At 37.5% G+C, this 21,132-nt stretch overlaps 1 protein-coding gene across 2 annotated transcripts in view; it reads left to right on the top strand.

Moving 5' to 3' along the window:
• Positions 1-21,132, top strand: part of myzap (myocardial zonula adherens protein) — a 61,599-nt gene that overhangs the window by 13,155 nt on the left and 27,312 nt on the right. For both annotated transcript variants that reach the window (XM_022670484.2, XM_022670483.2), the window contains exons 3-4: positions 1,034-1,123; positions 18,743-18,835. In XM_022670484.2, coding sequence (XP_022526205.2) covers positions 1,034-1,123; positions 18,743-18,835 — 183 coding nt within the window. The remainder of the gene's footprint in view (positions 1-1,033; positions 1,124-18,742; positions 18,836-21,132) is intronic.

The following is a 21,132-nucleotide window of genomic DNA, read 5'->3' as shown; positions in this document are numbered from 1 at the left end:
ATACATCCATTCCTACACATGGTTAAAGTGTCCATATGCATAAATATGTAAAAAAATTGAAAGGTGTTACATTTTTTTTTAATATTACTGTGGGTGTACATGCATATGTACAGTACCAGTCAAAAGTTTTGGCATACCTTCTAATCAAATTATTGTGTTATTTTCCTACATAGTCATTCAGACTGTGAAGGAACACATAAGGAATTGTGTAGTAACTTAAAAGTGTTAAAAAAACAAAATACCAAAAATAGGTTCTCTTATCTGTGAAGCTTGTTACCTTGTGGTTTCTGAGGCTGGTAACTCTGATGAACTTATCCTGTGTAATAGAGGAAATTCTTGCTTTTTGTTTCCTGGGGCTTTTCTGATGAGAGCCAGTTTCATCATAATGTTTTTGACTGTCTTTGCCACTGCACTTGAGGGTACTTTGAAAGTTCTTGATTTTTTTGGATCGACTGATCTACTGATTTCTTAAAGTATTTATTTTCTTTACTTGAGTAGTTCATAATATGTGCCATAATATCGATTAATATTATTAATTAATTAAAACTCAAATAGTGCTATTCACTGTATACCAACTCTACTCTTCACAACTTTACAACTGATGCTCTCAAACTAAACATTAAGAGACAAGAACTTCAAGCAATTAACTCTTGACAAGTTCAGCACGGCTGTTAAGTTAAAGTATTGGTCCATCTACTGCACTGTTCTACCAAATCTCTTTGTATAATTGTCTATTCTTCTTGTGTGTTTTCTGTGTGTATTTGTCTTATTTTGTTGTTTTCAGGTACTGGATGCATATGTTTAGTTCAGGATCCAGTCTCTGTCTGTCTATTTACAGTTCTGTAGCTGAAATTAAATATGTATAGGTTTTTAAAGATTTATAGAGTGTAAAATAGACTATGCAAATTTAAATTAAGCTTTGCTTATGAATTTGCTCACTAATCTTAGATAGGATTTAGGAGTGTTAGAATTGACTGGACATTGACTGTGTATAATATATAATAAATGTATGCTTGTTGTGTGAACCTTTTAGAGGGAGGTCAGGAGGCTCAGACTGACTCTGCGCACTGACGACATTCCAAATGGACAGAAAGAGAAGACCACGAAGGACGCTTCACGCTCTGTAAGTGTTTTATTTCTTTTCTTATCTTTTACTGTAATCTGGACAGCCGGAAAACACATACCTCCCCACTTACATCATAACAAAATTCCCCTGTTCTGCACTGATGAACTCAATGCTGGTGTGTTTGATTAGATTTGGTTTTATGTTCAGAAGAAAATGTAGAAAAACATGCAGTACAGATGTAGGTATGTCCTCGTCACATGAATGAAATGTGAAAGAATTTAAAGAGTTTAAAAACCAAACAGAGACATCCAGGTGGTGCAGCTGTCTAAGTGCATGTCCCTATTATCACGAGGTGATGCCTGGTGACCTGGCCTCTGCATTATTGGTTCCCCTCCCTGGTCCTACACTCAGTTTCAGGTATGACGTATTACACTTTGTAGTTCTATAATAACTACAGGCTGTAGTTCTGCATCTGTTTCTTTGTATACTTTTATTAGTATTATCTTCCTTGTATTACCCTGTTTTTCAATACTCAGAACCCCACACGAGAGAAAACCACCACAGATCAGCTATTATTATTATTATTATTATTATTATTATTTGGGTGGAGGGTCATTATTATTCTCAGCACTGCAGTGATTAGCACTGATTAGCATGGTGGTGGTGTATGAGGTGTCAGAATGTGTTTTTCTGGTACGACTGGATCAGATACAGCAGTGCTGCTGGAGTTTATAAACATCTCAGTGTCACTTCTGCAGCGAGAACAGTCCACCAACCAGACATACAGTGTATTGAAACAGTTTCAGAGCTTCTGTTGCTGCAAAAGGTGCTAGAAGGTGGCAAGACAGGAGTGTTTAATAAAAATGTATGATGGCAGTTGCATAATACTTCATCTGCAGCCTTTTAACAAGCAATGAACTAGATGGATTAATAAGCATAATCGGTTACACTTTACATTAAGTGTTGACTTACTAACATGAATTAATGCTTTAGTTACTGTGAACAAGGCATGAGGTAATACATTAACAATGCTTTGGGAATGTTAATCAAAGATGGAACAGCAGCATTAGTTAATGTTACCTTCACATGAGCTAATGTTACAAGTGAAGCATTTTTTAAGATGAATAATAAATCATACACATTAACAGTGTTAACTAATGTTGGGTAAACAAGTAACAACTGCATTAGTTAATCTTCTTGTCATTTGCTTATATACTGCAGTTATGCATACGGTAATTCTAAATATTTATTAACTAAATATTAATTATAAATATAATTGGCTATGGTTACACTTATGCAGTGGCAGCCAGTTTACTTGTTTTATTAACTAATGTCCGTTAACTAATATAGTACATAAAACAAGTAAACTGGATGCCTCTGCATAAGTGTTTTCAAAGCTAATTATATTTATAATTAATATTTAGTTAATAAATATTTAGAATTACCGTATGCATAACTGCAGTATATAAGCAAATGACAAGAAGATTAACTAATGCAGTTGTTACTTGTGTACCTAACATTAGTTACCACTGTCATTGATGTGTATGATTTATTATTCATCTTAACAAATGCTTCACTTGTAACATTAGTTTACTTACATTTCATTCGAAGGTAACTTTAATTAATGCTGTTGTTCCGTGTTTAATTAACATTACCAAAGCATTGTTAATGTATTACCTCATGCCTTGTTCATAACAACTAATGCATTTATTCATGTTAGTTAGTCAACACGTATGTATATGTGTATAGTGTTACCAAATAATCAGATTTTGGAACTGAATTATACAAATTTTGAATATCTTAACAAATAAAGCATAATTATGTTTTTTTCAATGTGATTGTGTTACTTCCTGTTAAGTATACTCAATATGTAGTATTGAGCTGTGGAACTGTGGAACTCTGGAATAATGGAGAGCTGTCCGATATTTTTGGGATGAGTTGAGGACAAGGTGGGATGGTGGTTATCCAACATCCTGACCTCATTAACACTCTTGTTTCTGAATGCAATCAAATCAAATCAAATCAAACAAGTCCTCCCTGGAGAGTACAACTAATGAGCAGGTGTCCCAATACTTTTTTCCACCTTATGTCTCCTCAAGTGTATTCATACCCGAGAAGAATGGCGTGGCCTCAGAGATTTACTGTGCTTATCTTTGCAATTAAGGGTGTGGTGTATACACACACACACACACACACACACACACACACACACACACATTCAAACACGTGCACAGAAACACGCACACACACTGGACTTAGTGGTGTAATCTGTGTGTACTGCCTTTGGTCAAGCATGTTCTGTTAACAACGGAGAATTATAAAGCAATGTGGCTGAGCTCTGAGCTGATAACCACTACAGCTCTTACTTATATAAGCAGTGTGGACCATGTCCTCTCACTGACAACACACACACACACACGCACACACACACTTACAGAGGTGACACAGCCGCCCTGTTAAAGAGCTGCAGGAGGTTCATTTTATTTCAGGAGTAAATCGTTTCTTCTGTAATGTAAATTTGACTTTATGAAGAACAAATGTTTTTTCAAAGTGTTGTAGCGTGAGAGTGAGAGTACAGGTTTATCCACTGTTCTTTATTTACACACAGATGAGAACTTTCGATTAGTGGGTTCACATGTAAAAAATAGCTCAAAGACAATGCTAAAAAACAAAAAGAATGGAAAACATACTGTATGAAATCAAATAAAACAACTCAAATTTAGTTTTTAACATTTGAATACATTATTTATACATTTAATTACAATACATTTTATTAGAAACACTGCTAAATTTGATTAATATAAAGAAAAATAATTAGCAAAAATAAAATCCTTTGAAATATAGTTTAAATATACAAAGCAGCCATTCATAACATAGCTTTACAGAACATCTGTACTTTTCAACCATAATATGAGCACTCTCTGCCTTATATTGATGAGGTTCTGTAGATTCAGTACTGCGGTTTTAGTCAAATGTACCTCAATAGTCTCATTTTAACTATACATTTACGTCAGTAGTGCTATTATAATCAAACATGTACATTCAAATGATACATTTACTAGTAATAAATTTAACCAGCCGCAGTTGAAAACAATGATAGAGGAAGTTAGAGGAAACACTGCAATACGACTACAATAAGTCAATAACTTTTTTGTTCTGCCTGGTTTTGTAACCTGTGCTGTGAGATTCTCTCTGCTGAACGTACTGTAATCTACCTAAAGCCAGGTGTCCTGTTTACCCAGGGTGGCAGGAGCGTTCTGAGAGCTTGTTTACAGATGTTGTGGTCAGTGTGTGTGACAGATGAGTGTTTGAAAGGACGTGGCAGCGCAGCTTTTAAGGAGAGACAGTGATCATAACTCCGCGTGTGTTATGTGTTTGTGTGAGTCGTTATTTAATAAATGTATTTAGCGATATCAGCAGAAATGCTGAAGAGAATATCAGACACATATTTAGGACCCCTGCATCCCAATTACATACCACACACACTAATACTACTCTGACATGCTGAAAGTCATGGAACAGCAGTATTTAAGCTGATGATAAAGTGTTACCTAAGTATCTTACATTCTTTGAGCCACAGTGTCACGTGTTTAATGGGAAAAGGATTTAGAAGGCATTACCACCCACAGTGGACAGTAGTGCAATGGGTGCTAATCATTGTGACCATCTTCCAGGCTTTTCCATGTTTTTCCTTACCTTATGAAAAGGTTAAAATTATTTATTTCTTTTTTTGTAATATTTTTTTTTTTTCAAATTTTTCCCATTTTCTTCCCAATTACATGGCCAATTACCCAACCCACTCATTAGGACTCCCCCTATCACTAGTAATGCCCCAACACACCAGGAGGGTGAAGACTAGCACATGCTTCCTCTGAAACATGTGAAGTCAGCCACCGCTTCTTTTCGAGCTGCTGCTGATGCAGCATTGCCGAGCAGCATCACAGCACACTCAGAGGAAAGGGCAGCGACTCGGTTCTGGTACATCAGCGCACAGACGCCCGGTGCTGCAGGCATCACCCTTTAGTGATGTGGGGAGAGAGCACCATCTACCCACCCGGAGGAGCGAGGCCAATTGTGCTCCCTCTGAGTGCCGGCAGCTTGATGGCAAAGCTGCATGTGTGGGGGTTCGAACCTACAACCTCCTGCTCATAGTGACAGCAGCGCTTTAGACCGCTGGACCACTCTGTGCCCTTGAGTATGATTATTAAGCTACATGAATTAAACTAATTAAACTTGCTCTGCCCTGAGGCAGCAGATACTACAACTTTCCCTTGTTCTTCATGGACCCGACAAAAGCCCTGTAGATCCTGTAGATAACACATGGTTACATCAGAGTTAGTTAGATGCGTTTCAGGCAGTGTCCTTATGAACACCGCCTCGTTCTAAAGCTGCTACACTTCAGCAGAGCTCAATGTCTGTTCTGAATGTTCTGCTGACCTCTATGACTATCCACCCATCGAGACTCAGCGTCCCATAATAACCACACACTATCAGCTGAACACCAAGCAGCTATCAGCTGAACCTTGATGAGATTGAGGTGTGGAGTGGGTTCGGCCTGTACTTGTCAGGTCATGGTTTAGAACACACACACTCACACACACACACACATGCACTTACACACACACACACACACACACACACACACACACACACACACACACACAATATTCTTATTTTAATGGGTGTTGCTATATTCTGATATACAAATATGCTGCTCTACCGCTAACCCAACCCTAACAGCTTAAAATTTGTTAATGTTGCTATGAACATTCTGACCAATCACAGCTCCTGGTTAGTTTAGATTCACTTATGTATTATATATACATCAGTTATATTAGTCAGAATACTGCAGTCCATGCTTTATGTCTGTATCAGCTAGGTTCAGATGTTTTCAGTGGCCGTGTGCTCAGGTTATTCTGTCAAGTTATTGTCTGTTTTTTGGCCTCCTGTCCACACATAATGACAGTTAAAAGTGAGATCAGTTTTATTTTTATTTAACTGCAGAAAGTTGTGTCTCATCCATTTATTTATCTGCTCAAGGCATTTACACAGTGAGTCAATGGGACCATAGTTGTTTGGGCAGAGGGCCATGTAGATCTGAGTGTCAGCTGCATAGCTGTGGTAAGATATCCCATAATCATGCATCATTTCACCCAGAGGAATCATATATAAATTAAATAAGAGTGGCCCAAGAATTGAACCCTGGGGCACACCACAGGTCACTGGCACAGTCTCAGAAACATTATTTTACATTTCCACAAAGTATTTCCTTCCTTGAAGGTATGAACTGAACCATTTTAGGACAGTTCCAGAAAGTCCAACCCAGTTCTCAAGTCTATCTATGAGAATGTTGTGGTCAAAGGTGTCAAAGGCAGCAGAGATTAAACAGTAGTAGAAAAGACATTTTTACTAAATCTGTATTTAAGCGAATGTCATTGATAACCTTAATTAGCGTAGTCTTAGTATTATGATTGGGCCATAAACCTGACTGAAATTGGTCCAGACAGTTATTTATGGACAGGTGCTTTCAATTTTTTTCAATATTTCAGTATTTTTCAATAATTTTTCCAATGAATGGTAGATTAGTGATTTGTCTGTAATTGCTTAATAGGTTTGTATCTAGATTTTTTATTTACTATTTGAAGAATGTCCGCTGACATTGAGTAAAAGACATTCTTTAAAAACTTGGTTGGTAATGTGTCAAAACTGCAAGTGGATTATTTGAGATGACTCACTGTATCAATTAAAAATTCTTAATTAATAGCACTAAACATGTTGATCATGATGCTTTTGAATGGTTTTGGAGAGCACATGGGCTCGTTGGTGGATATAGATGTACTCATGGCTTGTCTGATATTGTGGATTTTAGTGTTAAACAATTTTGCAAACTCATTACATCTCTCAGTTGAAAGTAGCTCAGGGGACATATCTGTAATTAAGTTTTTTAGTCTGTCAACCACAGTGAAAAGATCTTTTTCCCGGAAAACCTTACAGCACTTTATGCTTCCCTCTGCTGACAACTTTTATGGAGATTTCATTTTCCAGCAGGACTTGGCACACTGCCCACTCTGCCAAAAGTACCAATTAGACCATTTAGTCACTGATTTTTGGGTTTTCATCATCAACAATAAAATACATTCCATATAGCTTTTGATTGCAGGATTTACTGATGGACCCTAGCACTTTCTAAAATCTGAGTTCACAGTCAAGTCTCAAAGTAAAACAACATTAAACAGTCCCACTGGAGTTACAACAGACTTCAAAGTGCTATTGTGCTATTGTCTGACAGGGCTGAAAAACAAAATAACAAAACAAACCAAAAAACAAAAATCTCTTGACAGTAAGATACTACGATACAGGTATCGCTATTATCTTTATGGTCTTTTTTCTCATTAAACTCTGACTAAAGGATTTCAACCATCTTTAATGTAACCATAATCTTAATGTAGTTTGTTGCCTATACCATGAAATATGACTTTGACCTTTACAGATTATGACTACTCCACCACAAATTATGACTTTTTCACTTCAGAGTAACAGACTACAGATTTTAACCCATATGACTCTACAATACAGATTGTTTTCCACATTACAGATTTTGCCATTCCACATACTTTGTCTTCAGCACTACAAATTATAACTTATAAAATACAGATAATGACTTTTACATATTGACTTCTACACCCCAAATGATGGATTATGATGTCTACGTCCCAAACTATGACTTGTACCCAACATATTGAGTTATTAATAACACAGTATAACTTTGTGACTTAAATTCTGAAGTTTTTTAAACAGTAGTAGATGTGGTTTAAGTTAGGGACAATGGGCTGTTCTGATTAGGGACAGATTGACACTAGGAATTTCATTACTTCATGTCTGTAGTTTCTGTAGGCCTGTAAGAAGGACCAGCATGAAACTGTAGCATCAGGAAGAGAATGTTCGGTTTCTGCTCTGTTTGATTAGAGCTATGAGTGGAATTCACTAAACTGAGAAGATACTGTAATTCCTGAGAAGATGTTTGCCATAATCTAAACCCTATTCAGATGCATTTTCAAGTTCTTATTAAGTATCCCCTATAACTGCATGCAAACAATGCACTGCTTGGTTAAATGATTCTTTGTTGGTTAAATGATTCTTTGTTGGTTAAATGATTCTTTGTTGGTTAAATGATTCTTTGTTTGGTTAAATGATTCCTTTCTAGTTAAATGACTCGTTTAATTGGTTAAATAGTTCTTTGCTTGGTAAAATGGTTCTGTGCTTGGTTAAAGGATTCTTTGTTGATTAAATGATTCTTTGCTTGGTTAAATGATTCTCTGTTGGTTAAATGATTCTTTGTTGGGTAAATGATTCTTTGTTGGTTTAATGGTTCTGTGGTTGGTTAAATGGTTCTTTATTGGTTAAATGATTCTTTGTTGGTTAAATGATTCTTTGTTGGTTTAATGGTTCTGTGGTTGGTTAAATGGTTCTTTATTGGTTAAATGATTCTTTGTTGGTTAAATGATTCTTTGTTGGTTTAATGGTTCTGTGCTAGGTTAAATGATTCTTTGATTGGTTAATGGTTCTTTGCTTGGTTAAATAGTTCTTTGCTTGGTTAAATGGTTCTTTGATTGGATAAATGGTTCTTTGCTGGGTTAAATTATTATTTTCTGGTTATATAGATCTTTGCTTGGTTACATGATGCATTGCTTAGTTAAATGGTTATTTGCTTGGATAAATGCTTTTATTTTGTAAATGCCACTTTGACTAGTTACCCCTGACTTTGTAATTGTTTTAATTATTTTGTTTATTTAGGTTAGGTTAAATGATTCTTTGCCTGATTAAATTATTCTTTCCTGATTCAATTATTTGCTTGGTAAAATAATTCTTTGTTTGGTAAAATTGATCTAGATAGATAGATAGATACTTTATTAATCCCCACAGGGGAAATTCATTTGTCCAGCAGCAACAACTATACAAAAATATACAAAAAAAACACAACCACAGAGTACACACGTCAACAAGAGGTGTTGTACAGCCTTATGGCAGTAGGAATGAACGACCTTCTGAACCTCTCAGTTTTATGTCGCAGCGAAAGGAGCCTGTTACTGCGGCTGCTTTTTTGAGCAGCCAGAGTCTCATGTAAAGGGTGTCTGTTGTTGTTAAGGATGGTTTGCAACAGACACCTCACCCTCTTCTCCACCAGATCCCCCACATAGTCTACTTTCCCACCCATCACAGAACCACACTTTCTGATCAATTTATCCAGCCTGTTACAGTCTCTCACAGTGATGCTGCTTCCCCAACAAGTCACCCCAAAGAACACAGCACTCGCCACGACGGAATGGTAGAAACTGCGCAGAAACTCACTGCAGATATTAAAGGATTTAAGCCTCCTTAAGAAATAAAGTCTGCTTTGTCCTTTTTTGTATACTGCATCAGTGTGCACTGACCAGTCCAGTTTATGGCTAAGGTGCATTCCCAGGTATTTGTAAGATTGAACGGTCTCAATGATTTGTCCTCCAATTTCCACAGGCCTGTGAGAAAATTTCTGTTGACGGAAGTCCACAATCATCTCCTTGGTCTTAGATATATTGAGGATCAGACCGTTTTTCCTACTCCAAGCTGTAAAAGCAGCTACAAGCTCCCTGTACTCCACTTCATTTCCTCCCTTCACACATGCCACTACTGCTGTATCGTCTGAATATTTCTGGATGTGACAAAGTTCAGACTTGTATGTAAAGTCAGCAGTGTACATGGTGAAGAGAAAGGGCGACAGAACTGTACCCTGAGGAGCCCCAACATTGGTCACTATAGTCTCTGAACTGCTGCTGCCCAACCTGACGTACTGTGGACGTTCTGTGAGGTAACTGTTAATCCATGTGATTAACAGCTGATCCACTCCCATCCGTTCCAGCTTCTCTCTCAGATTCTCAGGCTTGATTGTATTAAAAGCGCTGGTAAAATCAAAAAACATTATCCTAACGTACCCGCCTGGCTCATCCAGAAATGAGAGAGTTTTGTGAAGCATATACAAAACTGCATCATCAACCCCCATTTCTTCCTGGTAGGCAAACTGTAACGAGTCAACAACCTGCTCCACCTGTGGCTTAAGGACCCTAAGTAAGAGCCTCTCAAAAGTCTTCATAATGACTTATGTTAGGGCCACTAGTCTATAATCCTTTACCCCCGCCGGTCTACCTACTTTAGGCACCGGCACAAGGCATGACAATTTCCACCGGACAGGGACTTGTCCAGTGTGAAGACTCTGGTTGTATAAATTGCAGAGAGGTAATGCCAGCTCCGATGCGCACTCCTTAAGAAGTTTAGGTCCTACCCCGTCAGGACCAGCAGACTTCCCAGGACGCAGCCTCCTCAATTCAGTACGCACCTCATCTACAGTAAAGCATGCTTTGTAAACATTATCACATATTATTTATTTAATATCTTCCTGTTCTTAGGAAGCCTGTTATATTTAGAAAACATATAAAATATTTTGTCTTAGCGGATCATGCTTAGTCTGCATTGCACTATTTATTACTGAATAATATAAAACATATTTAATAAAGTACACATTTTAGGATCTTTTTCTCAGAAATGCACAGGATGAGTTTATGATCCCACACAGACTTTCTGGTGCGTCCTTATCTAGTAAAATCTAACCACTGGTCCACCTAGTAGCTTAAACAAATGGTACGTTTGAACATCTGTAGTCTTTAATTATCGATGACGCCGCCACCAGAGTGAAACCAGGGCTGGACTGAAGACAAAAAACACAGAAAGATAGAAAGCAGAGGGAAGGCAAGAAAACAGGCAAGACGAGATAGCTGAGGAACAGGAGGAGTCGGAAGAGAGATGTCCTGTGTTTAGAACATATTTAGTTACAAGAGCAACAATAACAGATTGTCAGCGATCCACCACCAAATTAAATAGGGTGTGTGGAGTAACCCAACCCGCATTAGGAGACGGCGAACTGGACGGACCACGTTACAGCTGCTGCACTACAGCTCAGAGCTCCTCTTTCACACTGATCTGGGGTCAGCTTCTCTCAGCTCACACACACAGTTACCATCCCACCAAAAACCACAGCACTGAAGTACGTCAGAGTTTTAACCCTAATCTGTTTCTGTTAGCAAACAGTTATTTTCACACGATTCCCTGTAATTAGTTAAAGAACACATAAGACCTGTTCACTCAAAGCATTATTATAATAAAAGCCTTAAGAAGTGGCCCATATGTGACCTTTATTGTGATTCTGGTTCTTTTCTTTCTATAATTGTAATAAACATTACAGTATGAGGTAATGTATCATAGTATTGCTGTCCTGCAAAAACATCAAAATGGTAACTTTAAAGGATAAGAGAAAAATATCCTTTATGGCTTTCAGCATAAGTCAATGTTGAAAACTTTACTCAAAGTATTTTGGAGCATTTCTATTGGCCCATTTCATTAAGAAATTCTGTAACACTTAATAAGGATAGTACTTAGTATGACACTAATTAACATTGTTAAATTAATATGTAATGTCTCAACTACTTATTAATAACACTAGTTAATCACGCAGGTTAAGAACCCCTGGTCCAGACCAAGAGCACCAAACAAAAAGTGTTACAGCCATCTATTTGGTTTGGTTAAAGTTGTATATTGTTGATGTGGATTAAATTAATATTTAACAGAAATTTTGTGTGATGCTGTAATCTGATTGGCTACTAACTCCACTATATAAGCGTAATGACGTATAGAGGACTCCAGAAGCTTTAAACCAGGAGCATCACAGTCTTTTGACCGTCGTGTAACTTTAAAAGGAATGTAACTTCATTTAGTTAGGAATTCATATTTTGTGTTGTATTATAAGTTCATAGTAAAGATGAAGCAACGAAGAAACGACCTTTTATTTTTGATACAGTCATATGAAAAAGTTTGGGCACCCCTATTAATCTTAATCATTTTTAGTTGTAAATATTTGGGTGTTTGTAACAGCCATTTCAGTTTGATATATCTAATAACTGATGGACACAGTAATATTTCAGGATTGAAATGAGGTTTATTGTACTAACAGAAAATGTGCAATATGCATTAAACCAAAATTTGACCAGTGCAAAAGTATTGGGCACCCTTATCATTTTATTGATTTGAATACTCCTCAGGCAACAATACAGCGCACTTGGAGAAGCTGTATGAGAGAGTGATGCGAAAGAAGCCATTTCTGCAAGCACGCCACAAACAGAGTCACCTGAGGTGTGCTTTTGCTTTTCTGCAGCTCTTTGGAGGTGGTCTGTGGATTGTCCTTGACTGTTCTCACCATTCTTCTTCTCTGCCTTTCTGATATTTTTCTTGGCCTGCCACTTCTGGGCTTAACAAGAACTGTCCCTGTGCTCTTCCATTTCCTTACTATGTTCCTCACAGTGGAAACTGACAGGTTAAATCTCTGAGACAACTTTTTGTATCCTTCCCCTGAACAACTATGTTGAACAATCTTTGTTTTTAGATCATTTGAGAGTTGTTTTGATGAGCCCATGATGCCACTCTTCAGAGGAGATTCAAATAGGAGAACAACTTGCAATTGGTCACCTTAAATACCTTTTCTCATGATTGGATACACCTGGCTATGAAGTTCAAAGCTCAATGAGGTTACCAAACCAATTCTGTGCTTCAGTAAGTCAGTAAAAAGTAGTTAGGAGTATTCAAATCAATAAAATGATAAGGGTGCCCATACTTTTACACCGGTCAAATCTTGGTTTAATGCATATTGCACATTTTCTGTGCATTTCTGTCATTTAAATCCTGAAATATTACTGTGTCCATCAGTTATTAGATATATCAAACTGAAAGGGCTGTTGCAAACACCCAAATATTTAGAACTAAAAATGATTAAGATTAATAGAGGTGCCCAAACTTTTTCATAAGACTGTACATGTCGCGTGTGAAAGAAACTTCGAGGTTCAAGGCTAGTGAGCAGCATGATTCACTCACAAAAAGTATAAACGCACACAAAAGGAAAGAGCCAGAAGGTAACATAGACATGAGCTCTGTAGTTATACACATTTTAATTGTATGTTCAGTTTAGTCTCAGAGGGTGAACTCTTTTGAAATGTAGCTCAGGTTAACCCCTGTTAGTAATGGTTCAGTAGCTCTACACATTGGTTTGTCTGAGGTTATATCCGGAACATTAAGAAGTCTCCACCAAGATCAAACCTCTACTGATGACCCTCTATGAAAAGCTCTGCTCTCGAGTTTCCCTGAATCTCAGAGAGAAGAGAATAGGACAGTATTGTTAGAAATGGCTGCCCTGTCCTGCTGTAGCTCTTTTGAAGCTGGTTTTGATTTCCTCTGATGGACTGGTGCCTCTTCACTCAGATCTTCTTGGCCTGCAGTGGACCAGTCAGGTTTGTTTCTGCTCCATTTGCTCTTACTGGTCAGTCTTCAGAGAGCTGAGATGTCTGGAGAGCAGACGTGTGTGAAAAACACTGCCGTCATTGTTCTCTTATCTCTGTGTGTGTGTGTGTGTGTGTGTGTTTGTGTGTGTAGGACATGCGTACGCCCACGCTCTCTGTGTGGTTCGAGAGCTAAAGTAGTGGTTTCTGAGGGGAAGCTTATTATACAAGTATTTAACCTGGAGCGTGTCCTTCAGAGAAGCTGTTTCTCCACAGTTAGGAATGCTGAAGAGTGTGTTTCTGGCCATTGGCTGCACGCTTCAAAACAACAGCTGTGACCAGAAAGTGTTCTTTGTCTTATTATGAATATGTTTGGCTTCAGTTAGAACATTTCAGTATTTAAAGTATTTAAAGCATGTTTTAAAGAGAAAAACAGGTAAAAGTTCTGTACAAATTCAAGAATTTTTCAAAGCCAAAACATACTGCATTTACCAATAACCAATATCAAATGCAAAGTTAACTAAAAAAATAAATAAATAAATAAAATAATAATAAAAAAAAAAATAAATAAATAAAGAAATCTAAAACATACCAAAGATCATAAAAAAACTAAAATGAGCTAAAACAGTGACAGGCTGTCTGAAGGTGGTTAGAAACCAGGAGTTTAAAATGATTTAGTGAAAGCAGCGAGCTGAGCTTTAGAGTTTCCTGTAGTGAATAGTGCACTTCATAACTGATGATTGAATTTTTTGATTAGTCTGATTCAGATGATGTTTATGTGGGAATGGCAGCTCTAGAATGGTCAGTGTACAGTGATCCGCGGGGGCGTGGAATTTGCTGTTCTGCTGTCTGCATTGTGTTGTGTGCGGTACAGAGTGGGTGCGGCCGCTGCGTGAACTCCATTACTACTGTAACAAAATATGTGCTGAGCTGAGAATAGGGGAATACCGCATCCTGCATGTGTGAGAACAGAACAGCTGGATCTGATTAACCTTGCTCTCTTCTCATTTCCTGTACTAGAGAGAGACAGATAAACAGCGCGACTGTCTCTTTACCACGAGTCTGTCTGAATCAGCTGCTTTTAATCTGATTATCTCATCCCTGCATTTCTCTCAGATTCTTAATGATCACACGTTTCAGCTTGGCGACAGCAGCTCTGTGCTGGAGTACCTGTTGTGCAGCATTTTATTCATACTAACGTTCTGTTTGTTTTGCAGTGTCAGGCCAACACACACATTCTCAGTAATGATGCCGAGATATTTATCACAATATATCAGACGATGCAGCAGTAAAGACAACTTGGGATGAATCTGGAATAACTGTTCACACAGTGGGTAAATGTGTGCAAAACCTGATTTGGCTCAAGGATGAAACCAAAACTTTATAAATGACCAACCTTAATGTGATTGAAATAATGTTTCACTGCTGAGAAAATAATTAACAAAATACTTATAAATCAATACATATAAATTAAACATTTTACTTAGTTTCAACACAAGTCTTTGTCTTATAAATATAATTATTATTATTTTACAAGCAGTTTAGTATAGTAAGATCATAAAACCATTTAACGTTTATATGTTAAAAAATGGAAAACAACAAAAACAGACAAGAAACTAAAGTTCAAACATAATTAAACATTGATTTAACCTTAATATGACATTGATTAAACTGGGAATAAACATTGAAATGCCATATATTAATGAACTTTATCTCATCCACGTCAGTTACACAGCATGAACTGTTTGGACAATTGTCAGATATGTGTTACAGTAAAAATATAGAACAAGAATGAACAAATTGTGAGGGCTGATGTAACCTTCTGTGTGAACATTGACTGTACACAGGTATACACTATAAATACTGTGGTATTTATTTAATGTTTCAAGACATGTACAACCCCAATTAAAATTAGCATTCAAAATTTACTGATGATGGTCAGATGAATCAAAATGAGACATTTTAAATAAGTCTTGTCCCAGAGAAGCGGCACCATTTCTGGATGGTGTCAACATATGGCTTCTTCTCTGGAAGTGCTCCTGAGCCCATGCAGTGATTTTAATAATGCCTATTATTAATGCAGTGTCACCTGAGGACCCGAAGATCACCAGCATCCAGTGCCTGTCACTTACACACAAGGATTTTATAACCAAGCTGACTGAACAGTTTAACTAAAATCAAATGAAACTCACACTGTGCTGGTTGAGAGCTGGATAATCAGCTAGCTTACCAGTATAGGGTATGTTTTTACCTAGAAGTCCAGTTTAAAACACTTCTGAGTTATTTTGTAAAGGTGGAAAACCTGTAAATTATATATACAATTTAAATACATTTTTAATAATAAAAAAAAAAACTTACATGCAAGCCATTATCAGATTTATAAATCTATATTTAAAGGGCCCATATCATGAAAAGCCTTCAGTTAATACAGTATCAGTCAAACTTTTGGACACGCCTTAAATTCGGTGTTTTTTCATTATTGGAAAATGTTCTGCATTGTATATTAATACTAAAGTCATCCAAACTATGAAGCAAAACATATGGAATTATATAGTTCGAATCCATATTATTGCAAGAACTACTCAACTAAGTGAACAAACTTTTACTTACTTTAAGAAATTAAGGTCAGTCAATAAGAAAATTTCAAGAACTTTGAAAACCATCAAAAAGACCATCAAAATTGTCCTGATAAAACTGACTCTCATCAGGACCGCCCCGGGAAATGAAGAGCAAAGGTTTCCTCTGTTGCACAGGATAAGTTAATCAATTTTAAATTTAAATTGTAGATGAATAAAAGAATAAAAACTTAGAATGAGATGGTGTGTCCAAACTCTTGACTGGTACTGTATACTTGCTATTTTTAATATTTTTAAGTCACTTAGTTCAGAGGGATGGAACATAAGTAACAAAGAGACGGAGGTTATTAAATGTGTTTTTAAAGCATTCCACACTAGAGTAGCTTTTGGAAGAGCAAACAGTATTTACTTATACTTTTACTTATTGTTACTGGAAATTGGATTTACAGTGTAAATGATCAGTCAACACACACGACACACAGCACAACAATAGAAAAGCCTCCAGCCCTGCTGTTGTGTAACTCATATATGTTGAGTAATCATATATCCTATAGGCAGGTGAAAAGCTGCGTATGTAACAGGTTATTGAGACTTATGCTGCTTTCAATTCATGTTGGAAATATCATTTTCTTGTTAATAAGTGCACAGGAACACCACCTCAAGCTCTTTTTACCAGTGGGAATCTGATCCTGACCTTCAGTGTATTAATATCATTGAATACATTGAAAAATTACTTTATTTTAGTAATTAAGTTCAAATTGTGAAACACATGTAGATGTTTTTTTGTTTTTTATTGATTATTATGGATTACAGCTAATTAAAACAGAAAAATCAGTATCTCTGAAAATTTGATTATTACATAAGACCAATTGGTACTTTTGGCAGTGTGCCAAATCCTGCTGGAAAATGAAATTCAGATATCCACACAAGTTGTCAGCAGAAGGAAGCATGAAGTGCTGTAAGATTGTTTTGGGAAAATACTGCACTGACTTTAGACTTGATAATAAAACACAGTGGATCAACACCAGCAGATGACAGACATGTCTCTCCAAACCATCACTGACCATGAAGTGTGCATACATATACAGTATATATACAACTTTGACCAACTTTGATGTATGCTTCAGGTCATTGTCTTGTTGGAAGACCCAACGACAACCTAACTCTAGACTGGCATTTTTTCATAGTCCCATGCACCCGAACATAGTTTCCTAAAGCAGCAAATCAGTCCCACAGCATTATGCTTCCACCAGCATGCTTTACTGTAGGAAGAGTATTTTTAGGGTTAAAGGCCTTGCCCTTCTTACGCCAAAAAAAGCAACATACATATGCTCAACACACAGCTCAAGTTTGGTTTCATCAGACCAGGACAGACTTCCAAAACTCACCCTTATGCTTCAGATTGTCTCTGGCAAAGTTCAGTCGGGCTTTGATGTTCCGCTGCGAGAGAAACTGAGTTTTTCTTGGACGATGACCTCAAAGTCCACCACAATAAACAGCCCTCACAACAGTCTAGTATAAAACCAGTCCAGAAAAAGCAAGTTTAACAACAATGATCTTATCAGAGGTCCGGGGATTCTTGTTGACATCTTTGATTATTTTTCACTGCAAAGTTTTAAAAAATCGTTTGTATTCTACCACGCCCATGTTTTTTTTTTTTTTTGTGCTTTGTGATGATGCAACCACACCTCTCCTAGAAACCGTAAAAAAACGCTTGGAAATGGCAGTATATCCTTCCCCCTGAAAATGAAGGTCCACTATCTTCTGTCTGAGTTGCAGACTGATTTCTTTTCTTTTTGGTATGATGATATTGCTTCTTACAAAGATTATAAAGCAGCCCTATAGAGTATCCCTTTAATTGAAGCGGTCAAGTGATACTAACTCTGCTTCTTGGAGTCACCTTAATAAGTTTCAGGGCTAATTGATTGCTCAGGTGTGTTTTCAAACCTAATTGATAGTTTGAAACCCAGTTAATTTGCTTTGAAAACGCACAAGCACATGGGGGCAAATCATTTTGACCATCTCAGTTTTCAGCAGATTTTCCATAAAGAAATTTTGAATATGTATTTTACATTCCAAAGTGGACCAAAATGGGACAATGTCAGGGATTTCACACACACACACAGACACACACACACACAATTTGTGGTTGGTGTTGTGGAGCAGCGGCGGACTGAGCATGTACCATCAAATTAAGTTATTCATATTGTGAGCGCACCACATTACATTTAATCTTTTTTTTACTGGAAAAAAACACATTTTGGGACGCTCTTTGGTAGGGCTGAAATAATAGGCACTTCATATTGTAACTGGTTACTTCATGAACGACAAAAGGGCACATATAGATGGGCACTCATTAGAATACATTATCAATATTTTTATATTACATATAGTAATCAAACCTGTAAAACTGAACACATGTAGGCTTATATATTTTTTATTTCAGTGATTTTGGCCAGTGTTAGACTGAGTATTGGATCGGCACAGTCGTAACTTCTAGCTTTTTTATTTGTTTCTTGGCCTGTCCAGGTTATACTTTGCCACTGAGGTTTAAACTTCTTCCATTACCTGTTGATCTATAACTTTTTCAAGACCCAGTTTTTTCAAATGCAGGAAAATGCCCTTAATTTAACTACCAGTTAAGGCTCATACACCTAGTACTGCTCTGTACAGTACGTCTGAAACTCTCTGTGATCTGTGTACAGAAGTCTGTTAGTCTAACCTGCCACTGTATTTTATAATTGCAGGAGCAGAAGACGATGAACGGCTCCTGGAAGAAGAAGAACGGTCTGATGCAGAGAGAGAGACCACCAGGCAGAGAATCACCTGTAGAAGATAAGGTATGACCACTGTCGACGAAAACAGGTTTGTGGGCTCAGTGCCCAAAGTCTGAAGTTAGCTGACGTTAAGTCTTTGAGTGCCTTAACCAGTGATGTGCAGACGCTATGGCCCAATGTGTTTGGGCAACTGCCCTTGTGCCATCCTTGGCTGATATTGCCCTTCCGAGGGAGGGGAAAAAATAATATAGGCAAATATGATTTCATATTTCAACAAGATTTTCTTTATAATTCGTAATTTTGATAGAATTTTCATAAAACAAAGTTTTCAAAAGTCAATCATTCAGATTCAGACACCTCAAAAGAGGCAAAAAGGAGGGGTGCGGGCGTAGCGGGGGAGATGCAGCACGCTTCACTAGAAAAAAAAAGCGCAGCACACGACCAGGCGGCGCTTCAGCCGACTAGCAGAGACACAAGAGGAGTTTGAAGATGGCGTGGGAGTAGAGCGACTGTCCTGAAGGTGAGCTTAAAATGTAGCCTTCACAGTATTACAAGACCTGATCACAATCAACTTCTCTAAAATCTGATGTCGTCGAGTTTAGGACGTTTAGTGATCCTAAATAATCTGACAGCACCTACTGTACCACGTTTAGGTAGCAAAAAAACCCAGACAGCCAGCTAGCTTGCAGTCAACGTTTTACATGGCTCAGGTTGTTTTGTGGGAGGCTAACCAAACTAAGTTACATGCAGCTGATAACATTTCATTTTATCAAGCAAGATGAATGACGGACATAAAGCACTATTCGAATTATTCACATGCACGTTGTGTTAATGCAGAAAATTCTAAATGCCCACGGAAAAGAGACGAATACAGGAGAGAGAGAGAGATCTGTCAGTACTTTCATTTTTCTAAAAATTGTCAGTGCGCCTTATAATCCGATTGGACTTATGTATGAATTCTATCAGTCAGGTATTAAGGAGCAGTAAAGCCACTCCTGTGAAGTACAGAGTTATACAGGAGTTTTAGTGAAGTTTGTCCAGCACCGAGGCTGGAGCAGTATTAGCGGTATTATTATTATTAGTCGCTAACCTCAGCGCTTACTACTTGCGCAAACTACTGACTGTAGTCTGTGTGTTGTTTATCATGTTAAAACAAACTACATGGAACAAACCGCAAGCTAATAGTGCCCTGGCTTAACGGAACACTCAGGGTTCCTCAGTCTAGTGCTGTCAGGCGGCATTTACTAGTGCTTAGCTCAGCTAGCTACAGCTAGCACTGCTGCTAACACTGCTAGCGCTGCTTCTAACCAGGGCTAGCGCTACAGCTAACCATGATAAAATACTGGAAGTCTAAGCTTACTGTTAATAAACAGAAGCGCTTTACTCACTTAAATAAACTACTATTCAGGAGAGAAATATGTGTAGATTAACATCCAGCACATGTTTGACTTTAAAATAAAATGTTCTTTGTTTACTTAGGCGCCCCTAATTCAGCGGTGAGACATGCTGAATTAGAAAGGAAACATGACAACACCCCTGTTCCTTACTATTGTCGCTTAAAATGCACCTTATAACCTGGTGAGCCTTATGTTTAAAAATAGGCCAGAAAATATTGAGTTAGCAAATAGCATAGTTATCTGGGCACCAATATCCTAAAAGTATGTCAAAATAAGTCAACTAAAGAGCACAAGCGAATAGGTAGGAAAGGCGAACAGATTGCAAAATTAATTCTGGGAAATGCATTATTTCCCACTGTCTACATGAAAGGTTTTACTACTCAGTGACTCGTCAGTCGACTTATCGTTACTTAATTTCCAGATAGCGGCTCCTGGAGAACTACCTGAAGGTACTGTGTGTATAAACATTGTTTTTAATAAAACAGTGTTTATATTAATACACTTTTAAAATTCACATTGGCTTGTTTTAAAAATCAGGGCCCTCAGACCTTTACCAGTGTGGAGTGGTTTATTTGAATGGGCAACACTATGCCCCTATCTCTAGCATTATAAACATGATGGGAGCATCAGCTAAAGGCACTGTATTTGGGAATGCTGAGGGAGAAAAGAGGTGGGCTATTTGACAAAAGTTTGTACTCATTATCATGTTTCCCTACACCCCAAGTCCATTTCACACCAGAGCTCTCCTTTAACCTGATTCTGAGTCCTGAGTCTGAACATAGCCAGTCAACACCCGTGACTGTATCTATGGTGGAAAGCTTATCTAGATCAGGCAACATGTTTGCATCCCGTCCTTTAAGACCTTTTAAGGACTAATAAAACAAACCTCTGAGTCTGTTATGGCCAACTCCACCTGTGTTAAGAGTAAATAGTGGCAAAAACTATTGAGTAAATTTCCCTACT

This window comes from Astyanax mexicanus, chromosome 23 (genome assembly GCF_023375975.1).
Source record: "Astyanax mexicanus isolate ESR-SI-001 chromosome 23, AstMex3_surface, whole genome shotgun sequence".
NCBI lineage: Eukaryota > Metazoa > Chordata > Actinopteri > Characiformes > Acestrorhamphidae > Astyanax > Astyanax mexicanus.
This window is presented reverse-complemented; position numbering and strand designations above follow the sequence as displayed.